General features: G+C 39.4%; 1 protein-coding gene across 1 annotated transcript in view; it reads left to right on the top strand.

Moving 5' to 3' along the window:
* Nucleotides 1–1,120: 1,120 nt before the first annotated feature.
* COL9A3 (collagen type IX alpha 3 chain) overlaps nt 1,121–19,756 on the top strand; it is a 37,164-nt gene continuing 18,528 nt past the window's right edge. Inside the window, exons 1-11 of the mRNA XM_072414424.1 lie at nt 1,121–1,341; nt 4,607–4,675; nt 9,338–9,373; nt 9,939–10,010; nt 10,832–10,885; nt 11,185–11,220; nt 11,311–11,334; nt 16,395–16,448; nt 16,798–16,851; nt 17,185–17,226; nt 17,333–17,389. Of these exons, the coding sequence (XP_072270525.1) occupies nt 1,279–1,341; nt 4,607–4,675; nt 9,338–9,373; nt 9,939–10,010; nt 10,832–10,885; nt 11,185–11,220; nt 11,311–11,334; nt 16,395–16,448; nt 16,798–16,851; nt 17,185–17,226; nt 17,333–17,389 (561 nt within the window). The 5' untranslated portion in view covers nt 1,121–1,278. The remainder of the gene's footprint in view (nt 1,342–4,606; nt 4,676–9,337; nt 9,374–9,938; nt 10,011–10,831; nt 10,886–11,184; nt 11,221–11,310; nt 11,335–16,394; nt 16,449–16,797; nt 16,852–17,184; nt 17,227–17,332; nt 17,390–19,756) is intronic.

The raw sequence follows: 19,756 nt of genomic DNA, 5'->3' as shown, positions 1-19,756 counted from the left end.
GAACTGTCACATTCCTCAAATCCTGCTTGGCAAACATTAAGAAATAAGAATGTTCAGTAAGAAGTGTCAAACTCCCAGGGAGTCAGTGCCTGAAGAAAAGAGATGTAAAGCATGACAATATTATTACGTTGGTGACAAATAAACTTTAATTGTGGATCACATTGCGATCCTGTCGCTTATTCTTCATCAATGGTATCATAAGTACCTCCCAGGGGGGTCCTATTCCAAGCATGCCTGCCAACTTCTACATAATAAATATGATAAGCTCAGCAAGCCTCATCCTGACAACCTTGCAGGTTTTTTATTGAAAACTGCATCTCCATTAAACAATTCCTGTTAACATGATGAGTGACTGGACAGGAAGTGACATTCTAACCCTTCAAAAATGTTTTCTGGGTGCTATACATAAATGATGAATAATGGTCATGACTCCGAGCATAAACTCGGGACTTACTTAGGAAGTAAGAAGAAATCTCTTTAATGGGGCAAAAGCCTGACCCTTCTCCATCCTGTACACTTTTCATTCTTTTTATTCCTTTTATAGTTTTTCTCCTTCATATGACTTTTTGCATTGTTGTGTCTTGCAGATTTATCCTAAAGTGATGGTTAGCTGCTTGTGGCAGCCTCAGACAAGAAGCAATGCCTTATACCCGCCATTATAAGGTTATGGCAGCTGACAGTCATGTATGTAATATATGTTAGGAAACTAGTCCAATATTTTATTATCTCATTAATGTTGCTCCAAAGATTAGTCAAAGGTGAATGAAGACTATTTAGGTATTGGCACCCCAATCTTTTTGGGACCTGAATTTTTGTTGATTAAAAGTCACCTCCTTCCTATAAATTGATGGGCGCTTGATGCTTGCCCTTTTAACTCTTCCCCATGCCAGGGGGACCTTCAGGAGGTGTCAGTGTTCTTGTATGAGAATGGTCCACACTGAGCTTTAGCTAGAAATTGGAGGAGGGCTCCCGGGCTTTCCAGGTTGCCACCTTCCCCGTGTCCTTGTTCTTCCCTACATTCCAGGCACTGCAGCTGCCAATCATCCATGCCCACACTCATAGGTGGGTTTCATCTTCTCTTCCCTCCCTTCTCTCAGTTTCTCTCTCCTCCTCCTTCACAACTCTGAAGCCCCCTACCTCTGCACATCCCAGGACCAGCAGAGTGAACTCAATCCGGAGTCAAACACCCCTCACTCAGGGGCTGCAATTTGGCAGAGCAGGGGGCACACAGGGACCGTAGGCAGCCAGCGGAGGGGTTGAAAGATTCGGGGGGAAAAGATGGTCTGGTTCCCAGCTCTTGGGTTCCTTTTATTGGTCCACTTTGTGGCACCCCAAGCGCCGGTAAGTGAACATGCCTTCTTCTTGCTTCCTCTGTGGTGGCCACAATGTGGCACCTTCTGTACCTCTATGACTTGTTGCTTTCTATCCTACACCCTGCTGCTGCTGGAACAAAATCTCCTTCTCTTTTACCTGCAGAAAATGGAACCTTCACATTAAGATGCACAGAAAATTTCCAGCATGTTTGAAACTTTTATTACCCTTTAAATGTAGCGGGCACAATCAATGGTTTGCACCACTGCTACATAGTGATAGAATTGGATTTGTTGCTTGTAGAGATGCACTAACTTAGCATAATGCTTATTTCCAATAAGTACTGCTTTAAATACCTAAACTTCATTTTTTATTGTTTAGAACAGCATACAGAAATGATTAACTAATCTGTAATCTGGCCATTGTGCATTCTAAGGCAAATATTGTGCTTTAAATATGACTAAATAATACATGCAGTGATTATTTCATTCCCCATAGGGTATTCTGTACTCAGCAATAGCCTGCTGCTTGATAGAATGCCTTGCGGTGTTCTGTTCAGTTTTTGCACCCCTTGCAACGCACTGCCATGGCATCCCAGACTGTAAAAAAGATGGGAGCCGAAGGGGGTCCCTGCATTTGTCAAATGATGTCCATCATATGCTATAAGCTACAACATAATCATTCGTAACACAATTTAGAGGAATTTTAGAACAGCTAGCACCTTTGCAACCAGCTTCCACCTTTCCCTATTAATATTATTAATAATAAACAGGATTATAGCGCCAACATATTACACAGCGCTGTACAATAAATATCCTTAGGACATAAACACCAGTCCCTATGACTTACTGAACTTTGGACGTTTGTACTTTTTATCTTTGCTTTGATAATATGTAATAAAAGTAACTGACCCATGTACTGGTCTGAACAATTCCCAGGATCTATCGGTATTATTTAATCTTTGTATTATAATCTTTTGATTTTTATTATAGTGTTTTGTTTATTATACCGTCCTCTGCTATTTCTATGGCTTTACTGTGTTCCATTATAGAATGTCAGTGAGGGGATCATTCCACCCTCCACCCCCCCAAAACAAAGACCCTCTTGTCTTGTGTCCACGTATGGTGCCCATTTTTATCCGCTTCCCCTTTGAGGGGTCTCTGAAGTTATATAAACATTTCCTGTCTGCTGGAACACAGTGAGGATTGTGTGATACCTTCTGTTATAGCCCACTATTGCTTGCCTTGGTTTACAGTCCAGTCCTTCAACCTCTGTGCATTGAGATTTAACAGCAAGTACTAACACTGCATTATTATTATTATTATACAGAGGCTTTCCATTATTCTTAAGCTTGCCCATCAAGATGATAGCCCTTTAGGACTGGCATTGCCCACAGATGGACACACAGGGAGTCATTGTTAACTTCAAATTTTAAAGCACCAACATATTTAGCAGCCTTGTACAATATGTAATTCTTTTTACCCCAATGGGCACACTGGTGAAAGTTTCAGCTCCAGTTTGGCCAAAGTTACATCAGTACATGAGCTGTGAAAGTCAAGAAATGTAATGGAATAGAGAAGGGTCATTTAATTAGATTGTTGATGTGTGATAGCCGGCTGGGAAATCTTTATGGCCAAGTTATCTTTATCATTGGCATGGATATAATGAATATTTTAGCTCATCTAGGTTGTCCCTATTTATGGTTTGAGGGCTGGTACCGGGGTAAGCAGTGGCAGCAAACCACTCAACCTGGCACTAAGTGGACCAGCCTGCAGGATGTCCTTATGGTTCTGCCGACCACAGAGCCTTATATGCAGCAAATGTGGTTCCTATAAAAACTAATATTGGCTGCTAACTAGTTACCAAGTGACAGTTATCTACCTAGAACTGTATTTCCTGGGTCCTGGAAATGTATTTTTTACTCTCACACCGCACCCATGTATGTTTATTTTCTATCAGCCCCATGGCATCCAGCATATATTTGTTGATAACACAACCTTGTGATAGAATCAGCCTGAACACCTTTCCAGTTTCTGCACATCAGATGATCTTTGCACAAAGGAGCTTGTGATCCCACAGACATTGTCCTATAGAATAAAAATCCAAGATTAGTTCACTTTTCTTCCAAATCACATAAACTGCCTTTGTTGGGAGACATGGCTTTCATGCACAGACTGTATGAGCCCTCCATGTCCCAGAGCATTTATCAGACTAGTTTTTCACTTTGGAACTTTACAATCTGTGTTTCAGTCATAGCAGCATTCAGAGGCGAGTGACATAAGTGCCGACACTTTTGGAAAAATCAGGAGGACACTTTCCAAACAATGGGAAGAAATGGCTGTATTTGGGACTGCTCATGTACTATCCCCTATGTATATGACTGTGTGCTGCCCCCTGCCCGTATGATGGGTGTACTGTGCCGTGCCTTTACGACCGGTGTGCTACCCCCCACATGTATACTGCCCCCTACATGGCAGGACAATCTTTTACCATTGGGAGAAAAGGGCAATTTACAAATTAAAGGCCACTGTCCTGCAGAAAGAGAAACACTTCCAGCATACCAGAAATGATTCTTCCACATTAGCCAGATGGTGCAGGAGTGTTGTCCCTCATCACAAAGGTGAGGAATGTCACATCAGAGGTCTTCCCAAATATTTCTTCTATATATATGTATACAAGAAGTATATGTGATCTCTTCCCATCACCACAATGGACAGGCAAAGTAATGGTCCATCTCTGAAGTTGATTCTCAGAATTAATTGACTTTTTCTAATCACAGTTATCAGGGACCTAGAAAACTTTTATTTTTTACCAATTAATGGATTCAGCTCTCAAGTCAAAGCTACAGAAAGATGATATCTATATGGTTGCTGAGTTGCTATTAGAGTTCTCTGGCAGTTGTGTCACCAATAAAGGTCAATCTAGTCCACTAAGTATAAAAAAAGCAAATTTTGCAGTACAACCTTAAAAAATTATTTTATCATCTAAGACTATTCCCTGAATATAATTCAGTCATTTGATAGTAAATAAAGGTGTTACCAATATCTGAAATTGTTACTTTTTATCTACCAGGTGCTCAGTATTTCAGGATCACCTGAATAACCCTTTTCCTTGTAGCTTGTTGGAAAGAGAACAGTATATTGACCATATATACTGTAACTGGTTGGGTTTCCCAGAATCTAAGGGTATACTTGGTATATTTGGTATACTATTATTTGACATCTGACCTCACATGACCTTGTCTTTGGGACCTACCAGCTAATGACAATATCTCCTTGTCTGTCTTTTTTTGCAGAGAGCGGGGCCTCCAGGACCACCCGGCCCACCTGGACCTCCTGGAACACTGGGCAAGGATGGAATAGATGTAAGTAGATCTGATTGGTGACGGGTGGACATAGTGACTAGGATAAGAGCTGTATGCACAGTAGTTGCACAGGTTGACCCTTTCTCCACCGAATGGGGCATCGGTTGGTGTATCAATTCGTCCTGTAATTGGTTGGGGAAGCAGCTAACAGGTTAAATAAATTCCTGTGTGCAGGAGAAGTAAGCGTGTTTATTCAGTAGGGTACAAAGGATGCTCTGTGTATTGCTCTCAGCATTCCCTCCCTCCCTGCCAGACTCCAACCAGGAGGGACCAGACTGTGCACAGAGGTCCTTGTGTGCCGCTCCATATGTGTGAGCCGTGCTCTCTACCTTCACAGACCACATCCATCCCAGCAGCTCAGACTTTTCTGAACAGGACTCATCCTTATTCACAGGATCCTTAAATAGTTCCTTTTTTTCCAGTGCAAAATACAAGTTACCTTTGTGTATGAGAGTAATTAATACCATATAAGAATATGAATGTAAGGGGTACTTGATATGCTTGTATACCAGAGCGTTGTCAGAAGACGACTTATACATCTGAATGCAGCGCTCTACAAATTCTTGTGGTTCAATATAAAAAGTGTTTACCAAGACTATTTATAAATGATTACCCAAAATCAACATCATTTTCACATGAATAATCAGTAAAATGTGCTCATTTTCTAATTGAATTTAATGCAAAAAAAGTATACATTTTGTATAAAAAATACATAGGGCAATTGTTACTAGATGCTTATAAGAACATTACCCTCCCTCCAATAGCTCCCAAAATAATTTTCATTGACATATTGTGGGGCAAATTTGCTTGCTTTGATTTTTAGGGTGTTGATCGGTGCTTTCATTATCTTACTGTATTATCTCCCTAAATTGGCGATCAGAAGCCACAGTCATGTGAATAGAGCAACTGATCTCTGTATTTCAAAAAACAATCCTGACTTTTGTCATTCCGAAGGGATTCCTTTTTACACAGCTACTACCAACTCACATTATAAGTCTCCATTAAAAGTCCCCTGAAGAAGCCATTGGGTGAAACGTGCTGGGATAATCGAGACAAATTGTGCATGAAATTGAGGGTGAATATGAATCAAACTAATGTGGTATTGTACATTGGCACTATATATTCACTGTATCACATTTGTAAATATCTAGTGTAGTTGGGCTATGCGTGGCTTAGCGTGCTGAAATAGCCCAATTAAATCACACATTCGTTTGGTATTCTACCTTTAAAGTGTTGAACTCTTGCATCAGTACTGTCGATTGTCAGTACTGATTACCCTTTTATGCATTGACCCCTAAAGTCTTTTCTGCAATAAAACGTTTTTACCTGCAACCTCAACATTACATTTTTTATTGTACTCTGCACTCCTTTGCCACTTTGTTTATTTGTCGGGGCCTTTGGATGCCCTGGGTACTTCTCTTACTCCCAGGTTGCAGTGGTCAGGCCTAGGTATAATCAATGTCATTAGGATAAAGAGAGAAGGTCATTACTCTCCAATAAAGAATAACACAAACAGGGCTGAGAGAGGCAAAGAAAAGTATTCTCCGGCCAATAGGCATTTGTTGTCTATATCTATTGGCTGCCAAGCCATCCCCCATGTGGATATTTACCGTATACTCAGCCAATAGATATATTTGTGGGTGGGGGCAACACTCCTTAATGATGGCTAGTTCACAGCCCTGAAAACTCCTTGTTGCAAATAAGCCAGTGAGAGGTTAAAAAAATACCAATATATCTGCAAGAGAACCCCTGAGAAAAGGTCAATTGTAAAGGAAAAAAGTTCTGACAAAATGCTAATAAAGTTATATATATATTTATATATATATATATATATATATATATATATATATATATGAAATAAAACTCCAGTTGGTTCCAGGGATATGTTTCCAGTTATTTTGTGCCATACAGGCATATCATTTTAATGCTGATATTATTATGTTGGCAATTATTTTTACCAAGGCAATGATTAGGATACATCCAGCATGTTGAATGTCTGTGAACCTTTAGGTTTCTGAATGGCTCCAGAAGTTTGACCTTCTTTCTATGTTGTAATTATTAAATGAACAATACAAGTTACACATATTTGCTTTTATTCAAATTTATTAAACAAATGGGTAAATCATGCTGGGATCACACTTTTGAGCTGTGTTAATGCACATACTATGTACCGTTATATCAGCACAATGGTGTGTATGGAGCCTTAAGGTTATCAAAGGCAGGAGTGTGCAAACCACAAATAGGAAGAGAAAAAACAATATATAGAAAAATTCCTTGACACCACACTTGAGCTCCTATCATTAGAAGGAGGGTTGTTATCCTGAAGATTCAATAGACAAGACGTGACAGTTATTTTATCGGGCTGTGGTTTCCATTTTTTCTGTATAACTATTGTGTTGAATGAGGTGAAGAGCCTGCATGGGAAACCAGCACCTGGGTTGGGAAACTGGCAGAAACCTTTAGTATATTAAACATACTTGGGATAAGGCATAACACATTACACATTTGCAATCTTGGATTATAAAGCCTTGGATACAGCTTTTAGCAAGTGCGTATCCAGCAGACCCTTGCACCACATCGGGGGTATACAACTCCGATTTCTCTGGGACTCAGAGTGTAGTTTTAACTATTTCTCAGGAAATTTAGCAAGGTTTAGTTTACAGTTAGATATGTATGAATTATGAATTGATGTATGTATTTATGAACAAACTGGCCTGTATGTGGCCCTTAGGGACTGGAGTTGGAGATTATATGGTCCTTATATAGTCTGTTACACATTTGGTGAGCTTTGACTTTACCAACAGGTATGAAGTGCACGATCTGTCCTGACTCTATATTAAATATTTGAGGTTGGTGTTAATCTAAAGTAGATTAAACAATCATATTGTTTTATGAATGCCAAGCCAGGTATTGCAATAAGGTGCAGCCCAGACTTTGAAATAAATGAATACTTTATCCTAAATGGAATAAAGTGCAATGTAGTTTAAATGAAGATTCAGAGGCGAAGTTTTAAAATCATTTCTATTGCTTTCTATCTAAGATCTGGGCTTTCATCAGTCAGACAGCTAGTTTGCAAATAGAAGAACTATATTCTTGTGTGTTCCTCACAAATAACTTGTATAATCCTCAAAGAGATTGTAGACTTCTACAGGGTAACAAATGTGAACCTGCAGACCTGTGAACCTGCTGCTTTGCCCTGTATTGGTCCACTTCCCGGATGTTTTTCAGCATTACTTGAACTATATTCTATAGATAAATTAATGTAAAACATACTTTTGGAGTAAAAAAAGGTTATACCTGCATTATGATTTGTTATCATTACCCTTTTTTTAAAAAAGCACCAATATATTACATATTAGCTCTATACAATAAACAGGGGATGCAAATGAGAAATCTGCATAATAGACTAATACAAACAATGACACAGGTGGAGGAGAGGCCCCTGCCCAACAGAGCTTACAATCTAAGAGGAATGTTAGGTAAAATCTGTCTACTGCCCCTTAGGGCCTGGAAGGCATGCAGTCATTGGGGGACCAGGAAATTCCAAGCTGTATCAGGAAATTCCACAGCAGAATATAAACAAGTCTGTCTAAAATGCAAATATTGGGTTATACAACAATAATGATGATACAGAAATGCAAGAACAAAGGGACTTCTTATACAGAAGAAGGTTCTGTATTATAGAAAGCGCAAGTCAGAGTCCTGACCACAAACCCATTGAAATGTTGTGGCTCATTCTTCAACTGGATTATCAAACAAGACTTTCCAAATACACATAACCTAAAACAGACCAAAACATATAATAACATCTGTGCAAGTCTTATCAGCAGCTACAGAAAGTACCAGGGTGATGTTATTACTGGAAAGTTCAACTAATTACTAAACATAAGGTTTACAATTTTCATCATTGACCTTGTTTATTTATATTAATTATGGCAAATAAACATATTAGGTATGTATATAAAAAAATCTTGCCTTTATTTATTGTTATGTTTTGTATAAGCATACAAGTATAATACAAACTACAAAAACATTCCTGTGTGAAATCATTGTATCTTTGTTTAATTTGTATTTATTTATCTGCATGGCATATACAAGCATTTTTTTTACTATTCCCCTCTTTTACCTAAACATACCATAGAGATTCAGGCATCTGGATTGGCCTTGGGCAACCATTGTATTGCTCCTTCCCCCAAGGAGCTTTGGCCAGCGATGTCTGGAGGAATGTCATACTAGCTGTCTTCTGAGATAAGAAAGAGCTACAACCTATTGTACAATGTATGTAGAGAATGGACACCCTTCCCTCCTACTACTTGTTCCCCCCACCCAGGTATCAATAGATGAAGAAGAAATATTAGAGGTTTTTGGTGCACACTATTGATTAAAACTGCAGAAGTAGAGAAGCCGCCCATTGTATTTTATTGAAGGTTGTAGATGTAGAAATATTCTGGCTTTGCACAGTTAATCAGATTTTATTGCTTAGGCCACGGTCATGCAACAGTGTAAGATCAAATTTATCTAAATGAAATGTTTTATTTAAGCTGACATTGGTAAAACAAAAATTAATAGTTTTTTGCACAAATGCTGTACTGCTGCTTAATGTAAAAGAAAATAGTGTTTTGTTACTTTCAGGACGCTCATCCATCATTTTCTCTCTTCCAGGGTGAAGTCGGACCCCCGGGTTTACCTGGACCTGCAGTAAGTAAAACATGTGGATCATATAAAACACAAGATATTAAAGCTGGACTCCAGCTATAGAGATAGACAGGTTAAAGAACTAATTTACCTGACAATTGATCTGTTTTACACAGCCGTGTCTGGCAGTGCAGAAAACTTGATGATATTTCTATGCTGCAGTTAGCTAAAACTTAATGATCTGTGACTGGAAGGTGAAATGTTGAAGCAGCACAGTGATGGGATCATCTCACGGCCTCTCTGCTTTCTTCTTCTATGATCATGTTCCTTCTTATTATATGTACACTGCAGCACAGTTCAATGGCTACTTGTGCTGCTTCTTCCCTCCAATCTGTGCTGTGCTGCACAATGGCTGCAAGAAGCTGATATGAAATTATATTCATGTACGGCTTGCATTAAAAATACTTAATTAATCTGTATTTCATATCTTTCTGGTGCTCAGCTTTAATATATATGTATACATTTATTCTTTGTTTATGTGATTAGTTAAAATTGAGTTGCTTACTTTATAGTTGCATTGCTTATAAGCTCCTTAAAGAATAATTTGTTCGGAATTCTGCTTTGATAGGGTCCAAAGGGAGCCCCAGGAAAACCAGGAGAAGCTGGAAAACCCGGCCTGCCCGGCCTTCCAGGAATTGACGTAAGTAATGAATTGAAGCTTCTGAAAAAGGGATTATGGGAAAGGGTAACATATCGAATGTACCCAACGTGACTGCAATCAGATTGGGAAAATGTGGGTCCTATGCGCCCTCTGGCCATGCCCTCTACCAAACTACAGAGAAAATTTATGTGTCTACGTTGGATTTTTTTATTGGTCGGGCCAAGTGCACAAGTTGTATACTCAGTTATCAATATCCACACGAACGTGAAATTAAAGTAAATATTTACCAGTTGATCTTCCACCAACCATCTAGTTAGTAATCATTTGATACATTTTATCATAAATTGTTAGAATGTTATAGTTTATCTATATGTCAGAAGGTTCCTCAAAGAAGTCTGCAAGGCAGACTCCAAATTCTGAGTTAGTTTGCCAAGAGCCAGATGGTCAGAGGAACTTTGTGTTGCTAAATCTGAAGTCCTTAAATGATTAATCTGCTCCAAAAGAATCCACCAATTTTATTGTACACTGCAGCCATATATCACCACTTAATATATACTTATATTTGGTATATTTATTTGGTGGAATACTGGTTTCCTTGTTGAATGATCAACTGTTTTTTAACCCTAATGTAACTTGTCCAAGGGAGGTTGCATAGAACGAGTGATATGACAAGAATCGCAACCAGAAGATCTGTGATAATTCCAAGATGAACAAAACTCCAAGGATAGGCAAAAAAGTGGGATTTTGACTTCTTTAAAAACTCTACATATTTATTACCTTATTGAATAATACAAATGCTGATATAGAATTAATCTAACTTTATGGGAAGCCTGACTAATCATTTTTATTATTTTACTCAGGGACTTACTGGACCTGATGGAAAGGCTGGATCTGATGGACCTCCAGGTCTAAGGGTGAGTTTTTCCTACTTTGTCTAAAATGAGCTCAGCTTTAGATGATGGTGAACAAGGATCCTTGAGATAGCTTAATGTATTTTTTAGGGAGGTGTGTAAAATACCATTCAAGGTAACCATGATGCTCTTTCATTTACATTTGGGCCTTCTGAAATGTGGCAGATGTACAGGAGTCTGCCGATAGATGGAATACGATGAAGAAAAATGCATACTGGCTCTTTCTGCATTACTGTATTGGAAACATTATAATAAAACCAAATGGTACAAATCAGATACTAATATGATGTGTTTTGTTACAGGGTGATATCGGACCACCTGGGCCTGATGGACCTCCAGTGAGTACAGATTCAGAACTTATAAGTAAAAATGACAATCATGAGACTATAAGTGTTTGGTAAATGTTTATTTTACTCTTGTCTTTATAGGGAAGAGGACCACCAGGACCACCTGTAAGTAATTGATACACATTCTTCTTTCTGCTTATGTTGCAATGGGTTGAACGCATTCTACTTATCCTTGTGTGCTTGGCCTGCCCTCTCTACATGTTCACCCAAACAATGAAGGTTCTGACCTCAACTCCATATATTTTCCTTTCTCTGCTCGCCATAAATTGTTGCTCTTGCTGCTTAAGCTGTCTATTCTGCCTTCTCTCTTTTCTATTTTTACCTTCTCTGCCCCATTCCAGATACTCCCTCTCCGTCATACTACCCATCCTTTATGTCCTAGGTATAACTTTACTTGACTGACCACCCTATAAAACCTTCTCCCTCCCTCATTCCTCATACCATTCTTTTCTTTATCCTGCCTATATCTTCTCCTTCTTTCAAACCACCAATCCTCTCTATCCTGCCCAAATCTATTTCTTCCTGATACCACCCATCCCCTATGTTCTGTCTGCATCATCTTCCTCATTAATATCACACATTATTTATGTATTCCCTCATCTTCCCCATCCCTGGTACACATGCCATATATCCTGCCTGTATCTACTCCCTCCGTGAACCAGTCCTCTATATCTTGTCCATGTCCTTCACCTCCATGATACTATCCTCTCTCTGATCTACCATACTGTATACATTTCCCTCTCCCTAAGAACATCCATGTCATCCATGTTAAGTATCCTGTCTGTATTCCCCCCCCCCCCCCCCCCCCCCCTTCACAGATACCAACCATTCTATATTCTGCCTTATATATTCATTCTCCTTGAAACCTCCCACCAACTTGCCTATATCTTTCCCCCTCTGATATAATCTCTGATACCATTCTTACTCCTTGGTACCATCTATCCTTTATTTTCTACCTTTACCTTTCCTTATCCCTATCACTTATCATTTATATTCTTCCTTTACCTCTCCTTATAATTTATCCTCTATATTTTCTCTCTTCTAGTATACTTCCCATCTTCTCTATCCTGTCTGTATCTTTCCCATCCATCATATCACCCATCCTCTATATTAGGGGTCGGCAAAGTTTTATGGCCACTAGGCCATTTATGGAGTGGGCGGGAGCACACTAGGCTGGACCCGCCCTAATGGCTCCACCCACCACCAGGGAACGCCCCATGAAGTGAAATCCCTCTCCTCCGTATGCATTGTGGATGAGAGGGATTTACCCTCAGGGAGCTTTCCCTTTTTCACGTGGCAGAGGAAGTATCAATGCCGGTCGCGGTAAATAGGGGAGCAACAGCAAGGAGGCGGCACCAGATCTCTGGAGGCTCCGGTAGTTCCTAATTCCCCCTGGCTGATCCGCCGGCAACCTGCGGCGCCGGAGCCACGGGTTGCCGGCCGGCATTAGGCCGGATCGGCCAGGGGATGTTAGGCCGGAATGAACTACCAGCTAGGCTGTATCTGGCCTAAAGGCCGGTGTTTGCTGACCCCCGCTCTATATTATGCCTAAAATCTACCCACTCTCACTTCACTATACTATCCATTCACTAATAGTCTGCCTTTATCTTTCCTATTTCTTCATACTACCCATTCTCATTATCCTACCTACATCTTCCCCTTTCTTTGTACCATCCATTCTCTTTATCCTTCCTGTATCCTTTCTATTCTTCATACCATATCCCCCCTCCTTTGTACTACTAATCCAATATGTCCTCCTTGTATCTTCCTTCTCCAGACCCCCAATCCTCGAAATCTATCCTGTATCTACCCTCTCCGGGAATCCACCCATTCTCTATATCTTTTGGTTCCTACCCCTCTCTGATGCCACTCATTCTCTATACACTGCCCGTATCTTCCTCCTGTCTGATACCACTTATATTCTATATATTTCTTGTATCTTGCTTCCTTCTGATAACACTCATCCTTTATATCTTTCCTGTATCTACCCTCTCTTGCATTCTACATCCTCTGTCTATGATGACTTTGTCTCTCTGAAAACCACCTATCATCTATTGTATATCCTGCATGTATCTTTACCCTTCCTCATACTACCCGCTCTCTATATCCTGCTTATACCACCCATCATGTTATCCTGTCTGTATTTTCATCCTCCTTCTTACCATCGGGTCTCTATATCCAGCCTGTATCTTCCTCCTGCTTAATACCATCTACCCCCTTTACCATTCATGTATCATCCCCCTTCCTCATATTACTCATCCTCTAAATCCTGTCTGTATCTAACAGCTCCTATACCATCCATCATTTTACCCTCCCTATATCTTTCCTCTCTTCCTATATTCTGTCTTTTTCTTCCTCCTGTCTGATACTGTCCAATCTTGTACATCCTTTTGGTATCTTCCTTCTCTCTATTACCACATACCATTTATATCTTGCCTTTACTTTCCATTTCCTACTTTTCCTTATAACGTCCACCCTCTATATTCTGCCTGTACCTTTCCCCTTCTGCATGCTACGTATTCTTCATATTTTTCCAGTATCTTCCCACTCTCGCATTCTACTCATGCTCTAAATCCTGCCTGTATATTTCCCCTGCCTCATGCTACCCATTCTTTAGCATTTTTGATTCCTCCTATTTTCCTATGTCCATCTTTTTTTTCCCTTACACTACCAATACTCTATATCTTGCTAATATGATCCCTTCCTGATATGCTGCCTGTATGTTGCTTCTCTCTTATACAACCCTTTAAATCCTTCCTATATCTTACTCCTTCTTTATGCAACCCTCCCCATGCCTCTCTGATTACACCTGTCCTCTCTATCCTGCCAATATCTGCCACCTTTCTCATACTATCCATCCTTTATATCAAGCCTGCATGTTCCTCTTCCTTCAGTCTGCCAATCCTCTATATTCATCCTGGATATACTCTCTATATATCCCCTCTCTGATATCACTCATCCTCTATACATTCCTATATCCTCCTACTCCCTCATACTACACATCTTCTATATCCCGTCAGTACCTAGCCCTTTCCTGATATTACCTTACCTTGCCATTGGCTACCTCCCTCCATTCCCCCTATCCTGGCTTGTACTACCTATCCTCTATATTCTGGATGTATCTTCTACTTCCCCAAAACCACTCACCCCCGCACCTCCTTATAACTCATGCTCTGTACACTATAATATTCATCCACCGCCCCGATACCACCAACCTTTTTATATTTCATTGTATTTAATGGTTTTTAAAAACACAGCAACAGAAAGAAATTGATGGCAATATGAACTTATACAAAGTAAACAGACTTATTAAAGTACTATATCCTCCAGACAAATACAGGGGCAAAGTATGAGATGATCCTCAAAAAAAGACAGATGATCAGAAGAAGAATGTAGGTTATATCCTTATAACATTATGTAATGAAAGGAGAAATAGCCTAAGGAGGAAGAAGGAAAAAGAAAATTAAACCCTACAGATGGGGTATGTTAGGAAGAAGAAAGATAAGGAGAAGGATAAGTGGGGAGGTTATTGTTGAGTGTGCATATGAGTTCATTATTTACCATATTTCAGATCAGTTTATGTTTAGTGAAATTCAGGGGAATGAGAGAAGACTTCCAGCATTTCACTAGTGTTAAACAAGCAGAAACATATAGTAGATTATAAGAGATTACACATGACAGGTGTTTATGCAGGTAGACACCTATCTCAATGCACTTTCCAAGGATTTAGTGAGATTGATCTGAGTAACCAAGAAGATTTGGTCAAAAAGCCTTGTGCACAATATGCCCAACATATTACAATGCCACTAAGTATGCAATACTATCTTCACTTGTACACAACCAAAAAACACTGCAGAGATGCAAGGATGCAAGGAGAGCAATAAATAATGGGTATTCCACCTCCAGATCTCTCTTAAGATCTGCAGGATCTTTCGAAAGGAGTCCATTAGAGGGGAGATCTTGCTAACTTGAGTTTGGCATTAGGAATGAGCAAATCTGATAGTAGCAAAAGACTTTCATGGTGGTTCTGTGCTCTGCAACCAACAAATCCAATATACTGTGCTCATTATTATTATTAATATTATTACTAAACAGGATTTATATAGCACCAACATATTACACAGTGCTGTACATTTAATAGGGGTGAAGGCATTATTGATCCAGCCCTGACTACAACCCTGTTTAAATTTAGGGCTACCTCATAGTGGTGCTAGGGGACATGGGCCAAGCATAAAGCATGGATCTGCCGCTGCACATTCCATACACCAAAGGATAGAGAGGGTGTATGAAATCCTTTATATCTTGTATATATCATCCTATCTGATACCAATTATCCTTTATGTCTTGCCTGTATTCAGATATCACCCCTTTATATCCTGCCCATATCTTGAGTCTTCCTATTACCCATACTTTATATCCTGCCTGTCTTTGCATTGTCCTCCCCACCACCCATCCCCTATATCAGGGGTGCCCAAGAGGTGGATCACGATCAAAGGCAACGCGAGTAGATCATGAAGCCCTGTCCTTCAAAATGAACTCTATCATGCACACTTATAAAGTCAAGTTTTTATTGTTGGTAGATCATTTTGACTTGGCCATTTTAAAAATAGCTTGCAAGCCAAAAAAGTGTGGGCACCCCTGCTCTATATCATTCCCCCATAACATCTATTCTTTATCCTTCTTCCTAATGCCACCCATCCTCTAAAACCTTTCAGTTTCATTCGCCTCTCTAAAACTACCAGTTCCTCTCACGTTCCTTGTTGCCTTGCTTCCTTGTTTGCACCATTACCCCCATTGCCTTGTATACCCTTATTCCATAACTTTGCTTTGTTGTGTCATTGCCTTTACTAGAATTCCCTACCTAATGGCAGCTACCCTTGCAGCTCTTCAGAGAAGGACCTTTGACATTTAATTTACCTTTACCATCAATATACCAGTTCTAAGTCAATAGGGTCAACAAATCAGCCAGATAAATAATATTTATTGATGAAGGACAGCATTGGCAGCCCAAATATTTTGTTATGTCGGCTGTAGCTGGAGATATTCTGTATTAGATCTCTGTAATGTTCAGCCAGACAATATTGCATTTTTAGCTTTGATTGTATGTGATTATAAAGTGTGTGTCCCTAAATACCTCCTGTGTCTGATCTGTATCCTTTTTCCAGGGTCTGGCTGGTCCAAGTGGCTTACCAGGCGGTAAAGGACCCCAGGGACCAGCGGTATGTTATTTATTGTTATCTATTATCTAAATTTAGATAAGAAATGTAGAATATATCTTGTGCAGTGGAGATGCACACAGCAATAAATAGATGCCCGAAGCTCTTCCTTAAATTACTCTGCTACCATTTTCTTGTGTCTTGCTGATTTCCCAATGGAGTCTGTGTCTAAATCCCTTGAGTCGACACTCCGCTGGACACAAAGACCACAGTGATCAAAATGATGCACAATACTCCCATCCATACTGCTGCCAGTTAAGCATGATACCATTATTATTAAAGTCAGCCCCATCTTATCAATTTTGTTTGTCAATGGTAATTTTTAAGCTCTTTTTGATCTTTTATTTTACAGGGACCTTCAGGTCCATCTGGCCTTCCTGGCCCCCCAGGACCACCAGGCCCTCCGGTAAGCTGATTTGATTATGTGTGATTGATTAGAGTGTTTTTGTGTTGTGTCTGTGCTGATCAGATAATCCAAAAAAACTGCAACTAATTGGTTATCTGTCAGAGACAATAATCTTGTTTACTTTATGAATATTCCACATTTCATATTGTAGTCAATCAAACAAAAGGTTGTGCATTGCCAGATTGAAGCTCCATTTGATTTAATGTTCTTTTCCTTTTTGAGTAAGGCCTTGTACCCAAAATGTATAGTTTTTACCCCACTGGCACACCATTCAGAATATTACAGATAGAAACCTGCATCTCCTCTTATCAATTCTCTGTTGTTTTATCATAGGGTCTTCCAGGAGTTGTTCCTGACAGCAATGGAGATTTGCAGGTATGTACCCTAATGTTCTCATTTCCTAGCCCTGGAAATCTTGAAGGCATGTAAGCAGGCATCAATAAATGAATGGGCATTAACCATAGTCTTTATTAATTGACAGTGTCCAGCTGTTTGCCCACCTGGCCCACCTGGTCCCCCTGGCATGCCAGGATTTAAGGTAAGACTCTCATAGTTACCAGCCAGTTATAGATCTGACATTGATTTGGTATACAGTTAGAGTTTTGGCCAAGGGTTTGTCGATTTCTGACCAGTGAGATAGGAGGGGTAACACTGGCTTTTGTGGCTGCCGTAATAGCATATGATAAACAGTTCTGGATAAAATTAATTATTTTTTCTATTGAAATCTTGGTATGAAATGTATAGAAAGTTACATTTTTTAGATTGGTGGTGGTCTACGTAGTGAGATAGCTTTTTGGATGGAGAGCTGGAGAACTCTTTAGAGTTGACCTATCACTTGTAATGATGCCTGGGCAAGGGTGACATTTTCTCTGGTGGCCTTGTCAGTTTTTGACATGGCAGGGCGTATCGATGACCCAAGATGAATAACAAGAAGAAGAGCTAAAATTACGTTACAAACAAATATGGCTGCTGGGTTTTGGAAATTGAGACTTTGAATCCTAGTAGGACCCTCAATGATGGGTTCAATATTGTAGTGCTTTGTGATTTTGGGATACATTAGGATTTGTAGCTCCAGTGGAACTATCAAGGCTGTGTCTGGATTCTGGATACTTGCCACGGCATGATGATTAATGATAGGTCCACTCTAATTAGCTCTCAAGTGGTCCATGGTTAAATTGTTTACACATCATGGTTACATTGCTCTCTTTTTGGTTATTTATTAAGCTTCAAAAGTTTACATAGTCTACCAAAGCCGGTCATTCCCATAGTGGACATGTGCTGAGCTGGGGTGGTCCCTTACGCACAACGAGCTTTGTTTTGTGGAGGAATGATTGTTTTTTTTTTAATATATTTTTATAGCATATATAAATTTCTACATTAATTTTTTGCAGATGTAAGTTCTATTTGTTTTTGCGCAGGCATATGTTTTATTGAACTATTACTGCCATGTACAGTTTTTGGCCATTTACAGAGCCTAGGCCACAACCCCACAATCACTTCCATAATCTTTCCAGCAAAGGCAGGTCCTCAAGAGCTTTATCACACTTCAGGATGAAAAGATACGATAAAAGGATTAGGGATATTAGATTTAAAAAATGATTTTTGATGCCTATATTCCTTACCTACATCTGACATGATGGCTTCCATAATATATTTTTTACAGAATTACAGTCCCGGTCACAATTTATACCAAAATCCATCCCAGAGTAGAAACCATGACCTGGATTCTCAATAGGAAAAAATGATCACCATTTACATACAAACAAACCATTATTTTACATGGTGGTCAAATCTACACCTATTCCAGATTTGACAAATCTATACATATTGGTTAAATCTATACCTATTCCAGTCTTAATGATAATTAAGACTGGAATAGGTATAATATACATTTCTGGGGACATTTGGAGACATAATATAATAATTTCTTACCTTAAAGTGGACCTTTAGCACCAGACAATAATCACATCCATGGGTGGCGAGTAATAAATTGTACAGATCAATATACTAGATACGGGTCAGAAATATATATTGAATTATGCTTCCTGCCATGTTGGTCATGCACATTATCCTGCCAATTAACAAAGCGAATGATTTCTGCTGGGAGGTTTCTAGAATTTGCCTAAAAGTCATACTACATTCTCTTTGGCAAGGATCACTGTCCAAAATGTCCCATATGGTCACGAGGCTGCCACAGCTCTTGTTCTTATATATTGCATTCCTTTTCCCTGGCATTTAAACAGGACATGTGGTGTGGCTTTTTAACAATAGGTGTTTTAAATTTTTTTTTATGTAACTGCCTGAAGCTGAACTTCAAATCAAAGATGCACATGAGTGGCTTCAAATGCAGCTAATTTAAGTTCCTAAATGTGACATGTTGTTGGTAATCACCAATACAGCAACTGGAAGAGAGAAGGCAGGATTGGGAACCAACAGGATGTGCTGTATGCAAATATACTAACAAGGAGCATGCTGATAGGAGGAAAGAGTGATCAAGAGTGAACCCATCAGCTTTTTTACTGTCCAATTTGAGTTCTGGGGGTAGAAGACTTACATAGTTACATAGTAGGTTAGGTTGAAAAAAGACATAAGTCGATCAAGCTCAACCACAAGGGAAATAAACATATCCCAGATATAAAACCCTATAAGACATAGTTGGTCCAGAAGAAGGCAAAAAAAACCCAGGTACAATTTGCTTCCACAGGGAAAAAAAGTTCCTTCCTGATTCCATGAGACAATTGGATGTTCCCCGGATCAACAGTCACTGTTATTTATACTTTACACATTAATCCCCAGTTATTTTCTGTGCTTCTAGAAATCATCCAGCTTTTTCTTAAAGCAATCTATAGTAGTTGCTGAAACTACTTCCTGAGGGAGCCGATTCCACATTTTCACAGACCTTACA

This window comes from Pyxicephalus adspersus, chromosome 6 (assembly GCF_032062135.1).
Source record: "Pyxicephalus adspersus chromosome 6, UCB_Pads_2.0, whole genome shotgun sequence".
In the NCBI taxonomy this organism is placed as follows: Eukaryota; Metazoa; Chordata; class Amphibia; order Anura; family Pyxicephalidae; genus Pyxicephalus; species Pyxicephalus adspersus.
This window is presented reverse-complemented; position numbering and strand designations above follow the sequence as displayed.